At 48.9% G+C, this 19,004-nt stretch overlaps 2 protein-coding genes across 3 annotated transcripts in view; both read right to left on the reverse strand.

Annotated features, from left to right (window-relative positions):
* The window catches only part of LOC139421213 (uncharacterized), a 1,124,809-nt gene that overhangs the window by 1,016,296 nt on the left and 89,509 nt on the right, over positions 1-19,004 (reverse strand). The gene's annotated exons all lie outside the window — the stretch shown is intronic.
* The window catches only part of LOC139421179 (thrombospondin type-1 domain-containing protein 4-like), a 99,835-nt gene that overhangs the window by 78,205 nt on the left and 2,626 nt on the right, over positions 1-19,004 (reverse strand). The window contains exons 3-4 of one of the 2 annotated variants that reach the window (XM_071171812.1): positions 5,697-6,310; positions 4,412-5,231 (exon numbers count right to left, since the gene is read on the reverse strand). In XM_071171812.1, coding sequence (XP_071027913.1) covers positions 4,412-5,231; positions 5,697-6,310 — 1,434 coding nt within the window. Of the gene's footprint in view, positions 1-4,411; positions 5,232-5,657; positions 6,311-19,004 lie in introns of both variants that reach the window. The other variant, XM_071171803.1, reaches the window with a different exon arrangement.

A 19,004-nucleotide genomic window follows, 5' to 3' on the forward strand; every position in this document is an offset into this window, starting at 1 on the left:
AGTCTACAGTACTACTGCCAAGAGATGAGCTATAGGTGTACCTACCATAGGAGTCCCCTCGAAGCCTACCATTGACTATGTACATACCCAGCGTGCGACAGAGCTGCAGGAGTTGTGACCCGTTTTTGTTGGTTATGTTGTCATAGTTGTGCCTAGGGGGGCATATGTGGGAGGGAATGCTCCATCTATCTCTGTCTCTCTCTATCTCTCTTTGTATGTCTCTGTCTCTGTCTCTCTCTCACTCTCTCTCTCTCGCTCTGCCTCTAGCTATATTCCCCATTAACTCCAGTAACTTTCTGACCCCTATCTCTGACCTTCTACACTCATAGAAAAAAAAGGGCTATCTAGAACCTAAAAGGATTCTTCGGCTGTCCCATAGGAGAACCATTTTGAAGAACACTTTTTGGTTCCAGGTAGAATCCTTTTGGGTTCCATTTCCACAACCAAAAAATCTAAGAGTGTATTGCATTTCTCTACCCACTCTCTTTCTTTCAGCACCTCAAGGTACTAAACGATATCATAACCGCCATCGATAAAAGACAGTACTGTGCAGCCGTCTTCATCGACCTGGCCAAGGCTTTCGACTCTGTCAATCACCATATTCTTATCGGCAGACTCAGTAGCCTCGGTTTTTCTAATGACTGCCTTGCCTGGTTCACCAACTACTTTGCAGACAGAGTTCAGTGTGTCAAATCGGAGGGCATGTTGTCCGGTCCTCTGGCAGTCTCTATGGAGGTGACACAGGGTTCAATTCTCGGGCCGACTATTTTCTCTGTATATATCAATGGTTGCTCTTGCTGCGGGCGATTCCCTGATCCACCTCTACGCAGACGACACCATTCTGTATACTTCTGGCCCTTCCTTGGACACTGTACTATCTAACCTCCAAACGAGCTTCAATACAATACAACACTCCTTTCGTGGCCTCCAACTGCTCTTAAACGCTAGTAAAACCAAATGCATGCTTTTCAACCGTTCACTGCCTGCACCCGCACGCCCGACTAGCATCACCACCCTGGATGGTTCCGACCTAGAATATGTGGACATCTATAAGTACCTAGGTGTCTGGCTAGACTGTAAACTCTCCTTCCAGACTCATATCAAACATCTCCAATCTAAAATCAAATCTAAAGTCGGATTTCTATTCCACACCAAAGCCTCCTTCACTCACGCCGCCAAACTTACCCTAGTAAAACTGACTATCCTACCAATCCTCGACTTCGGCGATGTCATCTACAAAATAGCTTCCAATACTCTACTCAGCAAACTGGATACAGTTTATCACAGTGCCATCCCTTTTGTTACTAAAGCACCTTATACCACCCACCACTGCGACCTGTATGTTCTAGTCGGCTGGCCCTCGCTACATATTCGTTGCCAGACCCACTGGCTCCAGGTCATCTACAAGTCCATGCTAGGTAAAGCTCCGCCTTATCTCAGTTCACTTCCAGCAGGTGTATCTCACTGATCATCCCTAAAGACAACACCTCATTTGGCCGCCTTTCCTTCCAGTTCTCTGCTGCCTGTGACTGGAACGAATTGCAAAAATCGCTGAAGTTGGAGATTTTTATCTCCCTCACCAACTTTAAACATCTGCTATCTGAGCAGCTAACCGATCGCTGCAGCTAGTCCATCGGTAAATAGCCCACCCAATTTACCTACCTCATCCCCATACTGTTTTTATTTATTTACTTTTCTGCTCTTTTGCACACCAGTATCTCTACCTGTACATGACCATCTGATAATTTATCACTCCAGTGTTAATCTGCTAAATTGTAATTATTCGCCTACCTCCTCATGCCTTTTGCACACAATGTATATAGACTCTTTTTTTTCTACTGTGTTATTGACTTGTTAATTGTTTACTCCATGTGTAACTCTGTGTTGTCTGTTCACACTGCTATGCTTTATCTTGGCCAGGTCGTAGTTGTAAATGAGAACTTGTTCTCAACTAGCCTACCTGGTTAAATAAAGGGGAAATAAAAAAATTAAATATCTCTTTCTCTACCTCTGTGATCGCTCTCTCTATATCTCTCTATCTATCTCTCTCTCTATATCTATCTATATATCTCTCTGTGAGTTCTTCATCTCTCTCTCTACCTCTATATCTATCTCTACCTCTCTGTGACCTCTCACTCTCACAGGTCTCTCTCCCTCTCCCGGTGTTTGCTATGCCCTTCTCTCCCCATCTCCCCTCCACCCTCCCTCTGCATACAGATTTCTATACACAATACCTTCTTTCACTACTACTTAAATGAGTCACTCCCCCCCTCCTCTACTTTTCTCCTCTCCCTCCTTCCTCTATCCCTCTCTCAGTTCCCCTATTGCTTCTATGCAACAGAGTAAACACATGTACACACACATGATCAGGCTTAAACATAGAATGTTGTGACACACATTCACACAGTACACCCACACAAATATGTAGCCTGGTGAGTGAACCATCACAGGACTGTTGTTAATGCCACTGGTACACATGGACAGCTGCCAAAAGCTAAATGTGTTTAACACTAGGAGTATAACTGTGTGTGTGTGTGTTTGTGTGCGTGTGTGCGTGCGTGCGTGTTTCTCTGTGTGCGTGTGTGTGTGTGCGTGTGTGAGATCCAGACCAGCTCAGTATTATCATATCTCTCTACCTCAGATAAGATACCTCAGATAGCTTTGTCACTCAATGAGCCTCGGAGAGACCTCCGGCAGGCCAACCAAACACTAACCAGGGGTTCCCCCTCATAATACACACACACACACACACACACACACACACACACACACACACACACACAGCTCATCTCTGATAGTTACACATCACACAGGACAATCATGATTATGTCATATTGACTGTAGAATGAGATGTGGCTGGATCAGACAGTGATGTCATACATTCCAAGGTTCCTCAGGAAGTATGTCCACACTAGGAGCCAGATGGACCTCCTCCCGGTAAATAGAACTCCATGGATTTGACTGGGACTGAGTGAAACAACATGAACCGTTGGCTCCAGGGAACACTTCCTGGTCTCTTTTATGACATTCTAGAGTCAAATCCCATCCAAAGATTGTTAACCCATCTGGTACTATGGGACTGTACCACACACTACAGATACAGGTCACAGCCATATCCCCCACCCCCCACACACCAACACACTACAGATACAGGTCACAGTCATATCCCCCACCCCACACACACACCAACACACTACAGATACAGGTCACAGTCATATCCCCCACCCCACACACACCAACACACTACAGATACAGGTCACAGCCATATCATCCACCCCACCCCACACACACCAACACACTACAGCTACTATACAGAGAGTAATCCAGTCGATAACACTACAATCACAAGACCTGCAAGCCCACAAGGCCAGATCTGGCGTTACACACACACACACGCACACGCACCACACACACACATACACACGCACCACACACACGCATACACACATACACACACACACGCATACACACATACACACACACACACACACACACACACACACACACACACACACACACACACACAGCATTGCTTGTATAAGCGTGAAGGATATTCCGATCATAACAGTAAAAGCCCAGAGAGTACAAGCAGCCAGACAGTTTCCATATGACTGCCCATACACACCTTACTACTGTACAGCCAGCCATCACTACCACAGATACTGTATCACTATGGCCATACAGGAACCACCTCCTAGTTAATACGGGTGTTACTAACTCTACACTCATACAGGAACCAGCTCCTAGTTAATACTGGTGTTACTAACTCTACACTCATACAGGAACCAGCTCCTAGTTAATACTGGTGTTACTAACTCTACACTCATACAGGAACCAGCTCCTAGTTAATACTGGTGTTACTAACTCTTCACTCATACAGGAACCAGCTCCTAGTTAATACTGGTGTTACTAACTCTACACTCATACAGGAACCAGCTCCTAGTTAACTACTGGTGTTACTAACTCTACACTCATACAGGAACCAGCTCCTAGTTAATACTGGTGTTACTAACTCTATCTACACTCATACAGGAACCAGCTCCTAGATAATACTGGTGTTACTAACTCTACACTCATACAGGAACCAGCTCCTAGTTAATACTGGTGTTACTAGCTCTACACTCATACAGGAACCAGCTCCTAGTTAATACTGGTGTTACTAACTCTACACTCATACAGGAACCAGCTCCTAGTTAATACTGGTGTTACTAACTCTACACTCATACAGGAACCAGCTCCTAGTTAATACTGGTGTTACTAACTCTACACTCATACAGGAACCACCTCCTAGTTAATACTGGTGTTACTAACTCTACACTCATACAGGAACCACCTCCTAGTTAACTACTGGTATACTAACTCTTCACTCCAACCACCGAGGCATTTCAAGACCCAAGGCATCTGCTCTTACCTGTGAGAAGCACCGACGATACTCATTCTCTGCTCCCGAACACCTGTAGTTCTGGGGGGGTAATCTCTGTCCCCCTGTCTCCCCCTCGGCCAGGGGGTGGGGGTGCTGCTGATGTTGCAGGGGGTAGATGTTGGGTTGGGGGGGTCCAGGGTGAGGGGATTGGAGCTGAGGGTTGAACCCATAGGGGGACTCTCTCTCTCTGTGCTGGGAAGAGGAGTGGTGGAGAGGGGGGGAGTAGGGGTGAGAGAGAGGGGGGGAGTAGGGGTGAGGCAGAGGGGGGAGGGGAGGAGGGGCGCGTCTATCAATGATTCTGTCGTGGTTGGGCTGGAAGGGAGAGAGACTGTGTGAGTGAGGGAGGGTCGAGGGCACTCTCTCTCTTTCTCTCCCTCTCTCCCTCCCTCGCTCCGCAGCAGCTTGTCTCTGTCTGTCCGTCTGTCTGTGAGTGTCCGTGTCCCTCTGTCCATTCCTTTCTGGTTTAGCTATGGTTGTCATTATTAATGCCTTAGCGACAGGTGACTCCGTACTCTCCCCCTCTCTCTTCCTTTCTTCCTCTCTCCTCTCATGCTCCCTCTCTCCCCTATTCAGTTTGTGGTTCTTGCCTCCCTCCCTCTCCTTCTCTCCCCTCCTCTTCTCTTCTCCAGATCTGTCCATTTGGTCAATGTTAACAACAGTTCCCTCCTGCCCCTCGGTCTCTAGTACCAGGGTTGCTATGGTAGCATTGCTGTGCTCAGTGTGGCGGGCCTGCCGGTTTTGCCGGTGTAATGGCAGAGAGAAGGGAACCCTGCCGTAACCAAACTGACCCGGACGGATAGAAGAGGACCTGAGAGAGAGAGAGAGAGAGAGAGAGAGAGAGAGGGGGGGGGGGGGGGGGGGGGGGGGGGGTTAGACAGGGAAATATTACACATGATGACAGAACTCTTATCTGCTCTTAAAATGATTGACATTCTCCACAACTGGAGCCATCAGCTTACAGCCTACAGTGAGAGTTGGAGGCAGAGCACAGGAGAGTGAGAGCCCTAAGGAGTCTATCTGTATGGAGGTCATGATATTGAGCAGAACTAGTGGCTAATGGCACAGCAACTCACACTCCCATGACTCACACTCCCACATCAACCGAATGACTCAACTCATACTACTAACGCCTTAACAACAACGTCTTAACATTTACATGACGTCTAAAACAACATTTACACAACATCTACAGTAAACAGTTTCCTTGCCAACACGATCATCCAATCATACTCACCTACTAGCAGGCAGAGCCCCCCTATTGGGCAACACTGACCTTCTGCTGCCACTTCCTCCCGCCCTCCCTGTTCCAGGATTGGTTGGCCGGCGGGCGGCCTGTGCTGGTTGGCTGTAGCTGGATGGGGGGGCAGGAAATGAGGGGGAGCGATAAACAGAACCTGGCTCCTGATTGGGTGATGAGAATTCCGGGCGATAGAGGGGAGACGTGGGATTGGAGGACTGCGCTGGCACAGCTCCTGCCGCTCCTCCTATAGGAGTGTCCCGATAGAGAGACAGTCCTGGGTTCTGATTGGATGATGGGAGTGAGGGGGGATAGAAGGGGTCTGGCTGTCTCTCTGTCCCTCCCCCACCTCCTCCCCCGTACTGGGATTGCTGGTTCCTAGAGTAATGAGGGGAGTAGAAGGGGTGGATGGCGGAGATGACAGAGCCATGGTTGGGACCCCCTGCCCTCCCTGGGAGGAACGATGAACCGCCCCAGTTTGGAAGAGAGTGGGAGAGGGGTGGAGTTAAGGGACGGGGAGGAGCTTCACACTTTCTGGTTCTCTGTGACACGCCCACTCCACAACTCTGAGAACATCCTGACCACTCCTCCCAGGCAGACCACACCCCCTCCGGACTATTGTCCACCTGTCGAGATCTTCTGCCTGTCGCCTGGAACACGAACACGAACACACACACACACACAAGAACAGATCAGCAATATGATAAACCAGCCAGGTCACCCGTGATACAAGTCAGTACTAGACATCCATCCATGTCTGAGGATGTTGGGAGATGATGTGGGAACCAGCCACTAGGGGCAACAGTGAGCGCTGTTACATTCAAGGGTGTTGTGGACGGGGATGGTGGATGGGCGTCTGCCTCTGATGCAAAAGGTTGCATGTTGAAATCCAGTGATAGAAAGTTGTTTTTGAAGTTTTTGTTTAAAGCCTATCCCAAACCTTAACCCTTACCTTAACCATTCAGAGTTCATGCCTAACCTTAAGATTTCTGAGTTAATTCCTAAACTTAACCCTAACCTTAAAAATGCAGAGTTAATGCCTAAAGAGGCACAAAATTGGTTACAGGAAAAACAAAAAGAATTGGAGGTACTTAAGAACGATAAGAACGAACAAGTGTAATGTTTAACAAGAATAAAGCGAATTGGATGGAAAATGGTGAAAAATGCACAAGTGTTTTCTTGAATCTTTATCATAGAAATGTTACCAAAAATAATTTGCAGAAACTCGTTACAAATTATGGAGTCATCCATGATTCACCAAATTATATTTTGAAAGCTAAATATTTTAAGCATAATGTTTTCTTTTCAGTCTCCTCCATTTCCACTGAATGATGTTAACTGTAAAGATTTATTTCCTAATGTGATTTTCTGGATTTTTTTTCTCATTTTGTCTGTCATAGTTGAAGTGTACCTATGATGAAAATTACAGGCCTCTCTCATCTTTTTAAGTGGGAGAACTTGCACAATTGGTGGCTGACTAAATACTTTTTTGCCCCACTGTATATCAGACCTTTTTTGATTTACTCAAAGATCCACTATTAGCATGTTTTAATTACTCCATTATTAGCATATTTTAAATTAGTAGACGTTCAGCTACTCAACAAGAAGGTCTGATTTCATTACTACTAAAACAGGACCCTGGTGGTAAGTATAAAGATCCAGTCCATTTATAAAACTGGAGGCACCAAAGATCCTGGCGAAATGCATAGCACATAGAATAAAAAGGTTTTACCAGATATTGTTCATCCTGATCAGACAGGTTTGGACGATATATTGGAGATAATATACGACAATTACTTGAAACAATTGAACATTATGTAACATCAAAGATACCAGGCCTGGTCTTCATAGCAGATTTTTAAATGCGTTTGATAAAGAACAACTAGAATGTATATATAAATGCCTGGATTACTTTAATTTATGTGAATATCTTATACAATGAGTTAAAGTTATTTACAGCAACCCCAGATGTAAAATAGTAAATAATGGTTACTTCTCAGAGAGTATTGAGCTTTTAAGAGGAGTAAAACAAGGCTGTCCGTTGTCTCCATATCTATTTATTATGTCCATTGAAATGCTAGCTATTAAAATTAGATCCAACAAGAACATCAAGAAGTTAGAAATCCAGGGGATAAAAACAAGTGTCAATGTATGCCGATGACTCAAGATTTTTCTGAATTCCGCAATCTGGATCCCTGCACAGTTTCAATCTGGATCCCTGCACAGTTTCAATCTGGATCCCTGCATAGTTTCAATCTGGATCCCTGCATAGTTTCAATCTGGATCCCTGCACAGTTTCAATCTGGATCCCTGCATAGTTTCAATCTGGATCCCTGCACAGTTTCAATCTGGATCCCTGCACAGTTTCAATCTGGATCCCTGCACAGTTTCAATGAAGATCTTGATCACTTTTCTAGCCTCTCTGGACTAAAACTTAATTATGACAAGTGCACCATATTACATATTGGATCGTTAAAAGACAATGTTTACACTACCTTGTAGTTTACAAATAAAATGGGCGGATGGTGAATTAGACATACTTCGTATTCACATCTCCAAAAATATAAATGAACTTACCACAATCAATTTCAATAAAAAGTTAGCAAAAATAGATAAGATTCTGCAACCATGGAGAGGTAAACACTTGTCTATTTATGGAAAAATCACATTGATTAACTCTTTGGTCCTATCACAGCTTACTTACTTACTAATGGCACTGCCTACTGCAGACGAGTTGTTTTTTAATTCATATGAGCAAAAAAACAGACAAAATTAAATGTGCTTATTTATATAATGAATATGAGTTTGGGGGGCCTAAAATGATTCAATATTAAAGCTTTAAACCTCTCACTTAAAGCTTCACTCATACATAAGTTATATTAAAACCCAAAATGCTTCTCCAGTAGATGATTAAGAAAGGCTCATCCTTTTTACAAAAATTGCCTTTTTGCCTTCATACAGATTACAACTTGTCATTTCCAAGAAGTTGTAATTTTCTGTAATTGAAAATGACATTTTGTTTAAAGTATTGCCCTTTCTTAAACAAGCCATACAAAGCTGGTTACAATTTCAGTTTTATCCTCCAGAAAAGGTAGAACAAATATTACAACAAATGTTAGTGATTATACTGATTAATAAAAACACATTCTTTATGGATTTAATAGGTATTATATTTATTAATGATATTATGAATAGAAACGGTTGAGCTATGAGCAGGCATTCCCATATATTTTCAATAGCTGCTATTGAAAATATATGGGAATGTCTGCTCAATCCAAACTTACAACCAACTGATTGCAGCATTACCACAAATATGGAGGAGGCAAGTGGAAAAGGGAGAAGGTAGAGAACTTGTTTGCCTGCCATATATTAAAGATACAAATTGGCTGAAAGGAATTGGCATAAATAGAAAATATACCAGTTTCATTTGAGGCCCAAAATGTTGACAGCTGCGCCATACAGGTCGCAAAAGGGGTGAGGGGTGGGATTAAAGAGCTGAGGTCTATAGCGATAGGTGGGATGGGCTGAGAGTGGCTGAGGGGTGGGATTAAAGAGCTGAGGTCTACAGTGATAGGTGGGATGGGCTGAGAGTGGCGGGATTAAAGAGCTGAGGTCTATAGCGATAGGTGGGATGGGCTGAGAATGGCTGAGGGGCGGGATTAAAGAGCTGAGGTCTATGGTGATAGGTGGGACGGACTGAGAGTGGCTGAGGGGCGGGATTAAAGAGCTGAGGTCTATAGTGATAGGTGGAATGGGCTGAGAATGGCTGAGGGGCGGGACTAAAGAGCTGAGGTCTATGGTGACAGGTGGGATGGACTGAGAGTGGCGGGATTAAAAAGCTGAGGTCTATAGCGATAGTTGGGATGGGCTGAGAATGGCTGAGGGGCGGGATAAAAGAGCTGAGGTCTATGGTGATAGGTGGGATGGGCTGAGAGTGGCGGGATTAAAGAGCTGAGGTCTATGGTGATAGGGGGGATGGGCTCAGAGTGGCTGAGGGGTGGGATTAAATAGCTGAGGTCTATAGTGATAGGTGGGATGGGCTTAGAGTGGCTGAGGGGTGGGATTAAAGAGCTGAGGTCTATAGTGATAGGTGGGATGGGCTGAGAGTGGCTGAGGGGCGGGATTAAAGAGCTGAGGTCTATGGTGATAGGTGGGATGGGCTGAGAGTGGCTGAGGGGTGGGATTAAAGAGCTGAGGTCTATAGCGATAGGTGGGATGGGCTGAGAATGGCTGAGGGGCGGGATTAAAGAGCTGAGGTCTATGATGATAGGTGGGACGGGCTGAGAGTGGCTGAGGGGCGGGATTAAAGAGCTGAGGTCTATAGTGATAGGCGGGATGGGCTGAGAGTGGCGGGATTAAAGAGCTGAGGTCTATAGCGACAGTTGGGATGGGCTGAGAATGGCTGAGGGGCGGGATTAAAGAGCTGAGGTCTATGGTGATAGGTGGGACGGGCTGAGAGTGGCTGAGGGCAGGATTAAAGAGCTGAGGTCTATAGTGATAGGTGGGATGGGCTGAGAGTGGCTGAGGGGCGGGATTAAAGAGCTGAGGTCTATAGTGATAGGTGGGATGGGCTGAGATTGGCTGAGGGGCGGGATTAAAGAGCTGAGGTCTATGATGATAGGTGGGACGGGCTGAGAGTGGCTGAGGGGCGGGATTAAAGAGCTGAGGTCTATAGCGATAGGTGAGATGGGCTGAGAATGGCTGAGGGGCGGGATTAAAGAGCTGAGGTCTATGATGATAGGTGGGACGGGCTGAGAGTGGCTGAGGGGCGGGATTAAAGAGCTGAGGTCTATAGTGATAGGCGGGATGGGCTGAGAGTGGCGGGATTAAAGAGCTGAGGTCTATAGCGACAGTTGGGATGGGCTGAGAATGGCTGAGGGGCGGGATTAAAGAGCTGAGGTCTATGGTGATAGGTGGGACGGGCTGAGAGTGGCTGAGGGCGGGATTAAAGAGCTGAGGTCTATAGTGATAGGTGGAATGGGCTGAGAATGGCTGAGGGGTGGGATTAAAGAGCTGAGGTCTATAGTGATAGGTGGGATGGGCTGAGAGTGGCGGATCAAAGAGCTGAGGTCTATATCGATAGGTGGGATGGGCTGAGAATGGCTGAGGGGCGGGATTAAAGAGCTGAGGTCTATGATGATAGGTGGGACGGGCTGAGAGTGGCTGAGGGGCGGGATTAAAGAGCTGAGGTCTATAGTGATAGGCGGGATGGGCTGAGAGTGGCGGGATTAAAGAGCTGAGGTCTATAGCGACAGTTGGGATGGGCTGAGAATGGCTGAGGGGCGGGATTAAAGAGCTGAGGTCTATGGTGATAGGTGGGACGGGCTGAGAATGGCTGAGGGGTGGGATTAAAGAGCTGAGGTCTATAGTGATAGGTGGGATGGGCTGAGAGTGGCGGGATTAAAGAGCTGAGGTCTATAGCGATAGGTGGGATGGGCTGAGAATGGCTGAGGGGCGGGATTAAAGAGTTGAGGTCTATGGTGATAGGTGGGACGGGCTGAGAGTGGCTGAGGGCGGGATTAAAGAGCTGAGGTCTATAGTGATAGGTGGAATGGGCTGAGAATGGCTGAGGGGCGGGATTAAAGAGATGAGGTCTATAGTGATAGGTGGGATGGGCTGAGAGTGGCTGGGGAGCGGGATTAAAGAGCTGAGGTCTATGGTGATAGGTGGGATGGAATGAGAGTGGCTGAGGGGCGGGATTAAAGAGCTGAGGTCTATAGTGATAGGTGGGGTGGGCTGAGAGTGGCGGGATTAAAGAGCTGAGGTCTATAGCGATAGGTGGGATGGGCTGAGAATGGCTGTGGGGCGGGATTAAAGAGCTGAGGTCTATGGTGATAGGTGGGACGGGCTGAGAGTGGCTGAGGGGCGGGATTAAAGAGCTGAGGTCTATAGTGATAGGTGGGATGGGCTGAGAGTGGCTGAGGAGTGGGATTAAAGAGCTGAGGTCTATGGTGATAGGTGGGATGGGCTGAGAGTGGCTGGGGAGCGGGATTAAAGAGCTGAGGTCTATGGTGATAGGTGGGATGGGCTGAGAGTGGCTGAGGGGCGGGATTAAAGAGCTGAGGTCTATAGTGATAGGTGGGATGGGCTGAGAGTGGCGGGATTAAAGAGCTGAGGTCTATAGCGATAGGTGGGATGGGCTGAGAATGGCTGAGGGGCGGGATTAAAGAGCTGAGGTCTATGGTGATAGGTGGGACGAGCTGAGAGTGGCTGAGGGGCGGGATTAAAGAGCTGAGGTCTATAGTGATAGGTGGGATGGGCTGAGAGTGGCTGAGGGGTGGGATTAAAGAGCTGAGGTCTATGGTGATAGGTGGGATGGGCTGAGAGTGGCTGAGGGGTGGGATTAAAGAGCTGAGGTCTATGGTGATAGGTGGGATGGGCTGAGAGTGGCTGAGGGGCGGGATTAAAGAGCTGAGGTCTATAGTGATAGGTGGGATGGGCTGAGAGTGGCGGGATTAAAGAGCTGAGGTCTATAGCGATAGTTGGGATGGGCTGAGAATGGCTGAGGGGCGGGATTAAAGAGCTGAGGTCTATGGTGATAGGTGGGATGGGCTGAGAGTGGCGGGATTAAAGAGCTGAGGTCTATGGTGAAAGGTGGGCTGGGCTCAGAGTGACTGAGGGGTGGGATTAAAGAGCTGAGGTCTATAGTGATAGGTGGGATGGGCTGAGAGTGGCTGAGGGGCGGGATTAAAGAGCTGAGGTCTATAGTGATAGGTGGGATGGGCTGAGAGTGGCAGGATTAAAGAGCTGAGGTCTATAGCGATAGGTGGGATGGGCTGAGAATGGCTGAGGGGCGGGATTAAAGAGCTGAGGTCTATGGTGATAGGTGGGACGGGCTGAGAGTGGCTGAGGGGCGGGATTAAAGAGCTGAGGTCTATAGTGATAGGTGGGATGGGCTGAGAGTGGCTGAGGAGTGGGATTAAAGAGCTGAGGTCTATGGTGATAGGTGGGATGGGCTGAGAGTGGCTGGGGAGCGGGATTAAAGAGCTGAGGTCTATGGTGATAGGTGGGATGGGCTGAGAGTGGCTGAGGGGCGGGATTAAAGAGCTGAGGTCTATAGTGATAGGTGGGATGGGCTGAGAATGGCTGAGGGGCGGGATTAAAGAGCTGAGGTCTATGATGATAGGTGGGACGGGCTGAGAGTGGCTGAGGGGCGGGATTAAAGAGCTGAGGTCTATAGTGATAGGCGGGATGGGCTGAGAGTGGCGGGATTAAAGAGCTGAGGTCTATAGCGACAGTTGGGATGGGCTGAGAATGGCTGAGGGGCGGGATTAAAGAGCTGAGGTCTATGGTGATAGGTGGGACGGGCTGAGAGTGGCTGAGGGCGGGATTAAAGAGCTGAGGTCTATAGTGATAGGTGGAATGGGCTGAGAATGGCTGAGGGGTGGGATTAAAGAGCTGAGGTCTATAGTGATAGGTGGGATGGGCTGAGAGTGGCGGATCAAAGAGCTGAGGTCTATATCGATAGGTGGGATGGGCTGAGAATGGCTGAGGGGCGGGATTAAAGAGCTGAGGTCTATGATGATAGGTGGGACGGGCTGAGAGTGGCTGGGGAGCGGGATTAAAGAGCTGAGGTCTATGGTGATAGGTGGGACGGGCTGAGAGTGGCTGAGGGGCGGGATTAAAGAGCTGAGGTCTATAGCGATAGGTGGGATGGGCTGAGAATGGCTGAGGGGCGGGATTAAAGAGCTGAGGTCTATGATGATAGGTGGGACGGGCTGAGAGTGGCTGAGGGGCGGGATTAAAGAGCTGAGGTCTATAGTGATAGGCGGGATGGGCTGAGAGTGGCGGGATTAAAGAGCTGAGGTCTATAGCGACAGTTGGGATGGGCTGAGAATGGCTGAGGGGCGGGATTAAAGAGCTGAGGTCTATGGTGATAGGTGGGACGGGCTGAGAGTGGCTGAGGGCGGGATTAAAGAGCTGAGGTCTATAGTGATAGGTGGAATGGCCTGAGAATGGCTGAGGGGCGGGATTAAAGAGATGAGGTCTATAGTGATAGGTGGGATGGGCTGAGAGTGGCTGGGGAGCGGGATTAAAGAGCTGAGGTCTATGGTGATAGGTGGGATGGGCTGAGAGTGGCTGAGGGGCGGGATTAAAGAGCTGAGGTCTATAGTGATAGGTGGGGTGGGCTGAGAGTGGCGGGATTAAAGAGCTGAGGTCTATAGCGATAGGTGGGATGGGCTGAGAATGGCTGAGGGGCGGGATTAAAGAGCTGAGGTCTATGGTGATAGGTGGGACGGGCTGAGAGTGGCTGAGGGGCGGGATTAAAGAGCTGAGGTCTATAGTGATAGGTGGGATGGGCTGAGAGTGGCTGAGGAGTGGGATTAAAGAGCTGAGGTCTATGGTGATAGGTGGGATGGGCTGAGAGTGGCTGGGGAGCGGGATTAAAGAGCTGAGGTCTATGGTGATAGGTGGGATGGGCTGAGAGTGGCTGAGGGGCGGGATTAAAGAGCTGAGGTCTATAGTGATAGGTGGGATGGGCTGAGAGTGGCGGGATTAAAGAGCTGAGGTCTATAGCGATAGGTGGGATGGGCTGAGAATGGCTGAGGGGCGGGATTAAAGAGCTGAGGTCTATGGTGATAGGTGGGACGAGCTGAGAGTGGCTGAGGGGCGGGATTAAAGAGCTGAGGTCTATAGTGATAGGTGGGATGGGCTGAGAGTGGCTGAGGGGTGGGATTAAAGAGCTGAGGTCTATGGTGATAGGTGGGATGGGCTGAGAGTGGCTGAGGGGTGGGATTAAAGAGCTGAGGTCTATGGTGATAGGTGGGATGGGCTGAGAGTGGCTGAGGGGCGAGATTAAAGAGCTGAGGTCTATAGCGATAGTTGGGATGGGCTGAGAATGGCTGAGGGGCGGGATTAAAGAGCTGAGGTCTATGGTGATAGGTGGGATGGGCTGAGAGTGGCGGGATTAAAGAGCTGAGGTCTATGGTGAAAGGTGGGCTGGGCTCAGAGTGACTGAGGGGTGGGATTAAAGAGCTGAGGTCTATAGTGATAGGTGGGATGGGCTGAGAGTGGCTGAGGGGCGGGATTAAAGAGCTGAGGTCTATAGTGATAGGTGGGACGGGCTGAGAGTGGCTGAGGGGCGGGATTAAAGAGCTGAGGTCTATAGTGATAGGTGGGATGGGCTGAGAGTGGCGGGATTAAAGAGCTGAGGTCTATAGCGATAGGTGGGATGGGCTGAGAATGGCTGAGGGGCGGGATTAAAGAGCTGAGGTCTATGGTGATAGGTGGGATGGGCTGAGAGTGGCGGGATTAAAGAGTTGAGGTCTATGGTGAAATGTGGGATGGGCTCAGAGTGACTGAGGGGTGGGATTAAAGAGCTGAGGTCTATAGTGATAGGTGGGATGGGCTGAGAGTGGCTGAGGGGCGGGATTAAAGAGCTGAGGTCTATAGTGATAGGTGGGACGGGCTGAGAGTGGCTGAGGGGCGGGATTAAAGAGCTGAGGTCTATAGTGATAGGTGGGATGGGCTGAGAGTGGCGGGATTAAAGAGCTGAGGTCTATGGTGAAAGGTGGGCTGGGCTCAGAGTGACTGAGGGGTGGGATTAAAGAGCTGAGGTCTATAGTGATAGGTGGGATGGGCTGAGAGTGGCTGAGGGGCGGGATTAAAGAGCTGAGGTCTATAGTGATAGGTGGGACGGGCTGAGAGTGGCTGAGGGGCGGGATTAAAGAGCTGAGGTCTATAGTGATAGCTGGGATGGGCTGAGAGTGGCGGGATTAAAGAGCTGAGGTCTATAGCGATAGGTGGGATGGGCTGAGAATGGCTGAGGGGCGGGATTAAAGAGCTGAGGTCTATGGTGATAGGTGGGACGGGCTGAGAGTGGCTGAGGGGCGGGATTAAAGAGCTGAGGTCTATAGTGATAGGTGGGATGGGCTGAGAGTGGCTGAGGGGTGGGATTAAAGAGCTGAGGTCTATGGTGATAGGTGGGATGGGCTGAGAGTGGCTGAGGGGTGGGATTAAAGAGCTGAGGTCTATGGTGATAGGTGGGATGGGCTGAGAGTGGCTGAGGGGTGGGATTAAAGAGCTGAGGTCTATGGTGATAGGTGGGATGGGCTGAGAGTGGCTGAGGGGCGGGATTAAAGAGTTGAGGTCTATAGTGATAGGTGGGATGGGCTGAGAATGGCTGAGGGGTGGGATTAAAGAGCTGAGGTCTATGGTGATAGGTGGGATGGGCTGAGTGTGGCTGAGGGGCGGGATTAAAGAGTTGAGGTCTATAGTGATAGGTGGGATGGGCTGAGAGTGGCTGAGGGGCGGGATTAAAGAGCTGAGGTCTATAGTGATAGGTGGGATGGGCTGAGAGTGGCTGAGGAGTGGGATTAAAGAGCTGAGGTCTATGGTGATAGGTGGGATGGGCTGAGAGTGGCTGGGGAGCGGGATTAAAGAGCTGAGGTCTATGGTGATAGGTGGGATGGGCTGAGAGTGGCTGAGGGGCGGGATTAAAGAGCTGAGGTCTATAGTGATAGGTGGGATGGGCTGAGAGTGGCGGGATTAAAGAGCTGAGGTCTATAGCGATAGGTGGGATGGGCTGAGAATGGCTGAGGGGCGGGATTAAAGAGCTGAGGTCTATGGTGATAGGTGGGACGAGCTGAGAGTGGCTGAGGGGCGGGATTAAAGAGCTGAGGTCTATAGTGATAGGTGGGATGGGCTGAGAGTGGCTGAGGGGTGGGATTAAAGAGCTGAGGTCTATGGTGATAGGTGGGATGGGCTGAGAGTGGCTGAGGGGTGGGATTAAAGAGCTGAGGTCTATGGTGATAGGTGGGATGGGCTGAGAGTGGCTGAGGGGCGGGATTAAAGAGCTGAGGTCTATAGTGATAGGTGGGATGGGCTGAGAGTGGCGGGATTAAAGAGCTGAGGTCTATAGCGATAGTTGGGATGGGCTGAGAATGGCTGAGGGGCGGGATTAAAGAGCTGAGGTCTATGGTGATAGGTGGGATGGGCTGAGAGTGGCGGGATTAAAGAGCTGAGGTCTATGGTGAAAGGTGGGCTGGGCTCAGAGTGACTGAGGGGTGGGATTAAAGAGCTGAGGTCTATAGTGATAGGTGGGATGGGCTGAGAGTGGCTGAGGGGCGGGATTAAAGAGCTGAGGTCTATAGTGATAGGTGGGACGGGCTGAGAGTGGCTGAGGGGCGGGATTAAAGAGCTGAGGTCTATAGTGATAGCTGGGATGGGCTGAGAGTGGCGGGATTAAAGAGCTGAGGTCTATAGCGATAGGTGGGATGGGCTGAGAATGGCTGAGGGGCGGGATTAAAGAGCTGAGGTCTATGGTGATAGGTGGGATGGGCTGAGAGTGGCGGGATTAAAGAGTTGAGGTCTATGGTGAAATGTGGGATGGGCTCAGAGTGACTGAGGGGTGGGATTAAAGAGCTGAGGTCTATAGTGATAGGTGGGATGGGCTGAGAGTGGCTGAGGGGCGGGATTAAAGAGCTGAGGTCTATAGTGATAGGTGGGACGGGCTGAGAGTGGCTGAGGGGCGGGATTAAAGAGCTGAGGTCTATAGTGATAGGTGGGATGGGCTGAGAGTGGCGGGATTAAAGAGCTGAGGTCTATGGTGAAAGGTGGGCTGGGCTCAGAGTGACTGAGGGGTGGGATTAAAGAGCTGAGGTCTATAGTGATAGGTGGGATGGGCTGAGAGTGGCTGAGGGGCGGGATTAAAGAGCTGAGGTCTATAGTGATAGGTGGGACGGGCTGAGAGTGGCTGAGGGGCGGGATTAAAGAGCTGAGGTCTATAGTGATAGGTGGGATGGGCTGAGAGTGGCGGGATTAAAGAGCTGAGGTCTATAGCGATAGGTGGGATGGGCTGAGAATGGCTGAGGGGCGGGATTAAAGAGCTGAGGTCTATGGTGATAGGTGGGACGGGCTGAGAGTGGCTGAGGGGCGGGATTAAAGAGCTGAGGTCTATAGTGATAGGTGGGATGGGCTGAGAGTGGCTGAGGGGTGGGATTAAAGAGCTGAGGTCTATGGTGATAGGTGGGATGGGCTGAGAGTGGCTGAGGGGTGGGATTAAAGAGCTGAGGTCTATGGTGATAGGTGGGATGGGCTGAGAGTGGCTGAGGGGCGGGATTAAAGAGTTGAGGTCTATAGTGATAGGTGGGATGGGCTGAGAATGGCTGAGGGGTGGGATTAAAGAGCTGAGGTCTATGGTGATAGGTGGGATGGGCTGAGTGTGGCTGAGGGGCGGGATTAAAGAGTTGAGGTCTATAGTGATAGGTGGGATGGGCTGAGAATGGCTGAGGGGTGGGATTAAAGAGCTGAGGTCTATGGTGATAGGTGGGACGGGCTGAGAATGGCTGAGGGGTGGGATTAAAGAGCTGAGGTCTATGGTGATAGGTGGAATGGGCTGAGAGTGGCTGAGGGGTGGGATTAAAGAACTGATGTTTGGTAATGTATTATTGTTATGTGACTGCTTTATATAGAAGTACCGTGTAGGTAAAATGTATATGTAAAATGTATATGTAAAATGTATGTATACATAGCAGAAAAGCTGTAAAAGAAATATATATGTTTGTCTTCATAAGAGGGGTGGAGGATGGGTTAACAAAACATTTTAAAAATACAGATAAATGCCTAAACTTACCCTTAAACACTTTGAAATTTGATGTTTGGAACATCTTTGAAGTTTGACGTTTGAGAAACATGGATGAAGGTCTAATTCTGACGTGAGACTGTAAGTGCTGGTTGGATAAAGATGTAGTAAACATGTAACAAGTGTTTCCTAGACAGGCCTCTCTGGTTCTGTTGGCCCCTGCCTGAGCAAATCTGCCTTCAATTGGTGTCAAAATTTCACTGCCAGAATCCCTAGATGTTGTTCAGCGGGCTAGGAAATAGAAGACGTCTAAGCTAAGTTCACTTATGCTGGCAGTAGCTTTAAAGCAGTTTTATGAACTGAGGAATAAAATCATCAACCTTGTGGAATATGGATGGATGGCCTTGTGGAAGTGCTGTGGCAAAGCCAGCTCTGGCCTGGCATGCTGAGCCCAGTGCGCTGTGTGTGCATGTGCGTGTGTAACAGGCAAGGCTTTGATGTGTTCCTCTGTGGATCTGTTTAAATGTTTTTCATTTCATAACTCAGAGCTGTGTGTGTGCGCGTGTGTTTGTGCCTTGTTGGCAGAACAGCTAGAGAGAGACCTGAACAAAAGTTTCCATTCAGCAAAAACCAAAACATGAGTCTGTGCACGACCACTCTGAGAGAAAGAGCGTACATGCCTGTATGTGTATGTAATAGTAGGTGTATGGACATTGTGTGTGTGTGTGTGTGTGTGTGTGTGTGTGTGTGTGTTCTATTTCTGAGCATGTCCAGGGCTACAATAGGTCAAATAACAGCCACACCTGTCTCTGTGTCAGGGG

This window comes from Oncorhynchus clarkii, chromosome 2, assembly GCF_045791955.1.
Source record: "Oncorhynchus clarkii lewisi isolate Uvic-CL-2024 chromosome 2, UVic_Ocla_1.0, whole genome shotgun sequence".
NCBI lineage: Eukaryota > Metazoa > Chordata > Actinopteri > Salmoniformes > Salmonidae > Oncorhynchus > Oncorhynchus clarkii.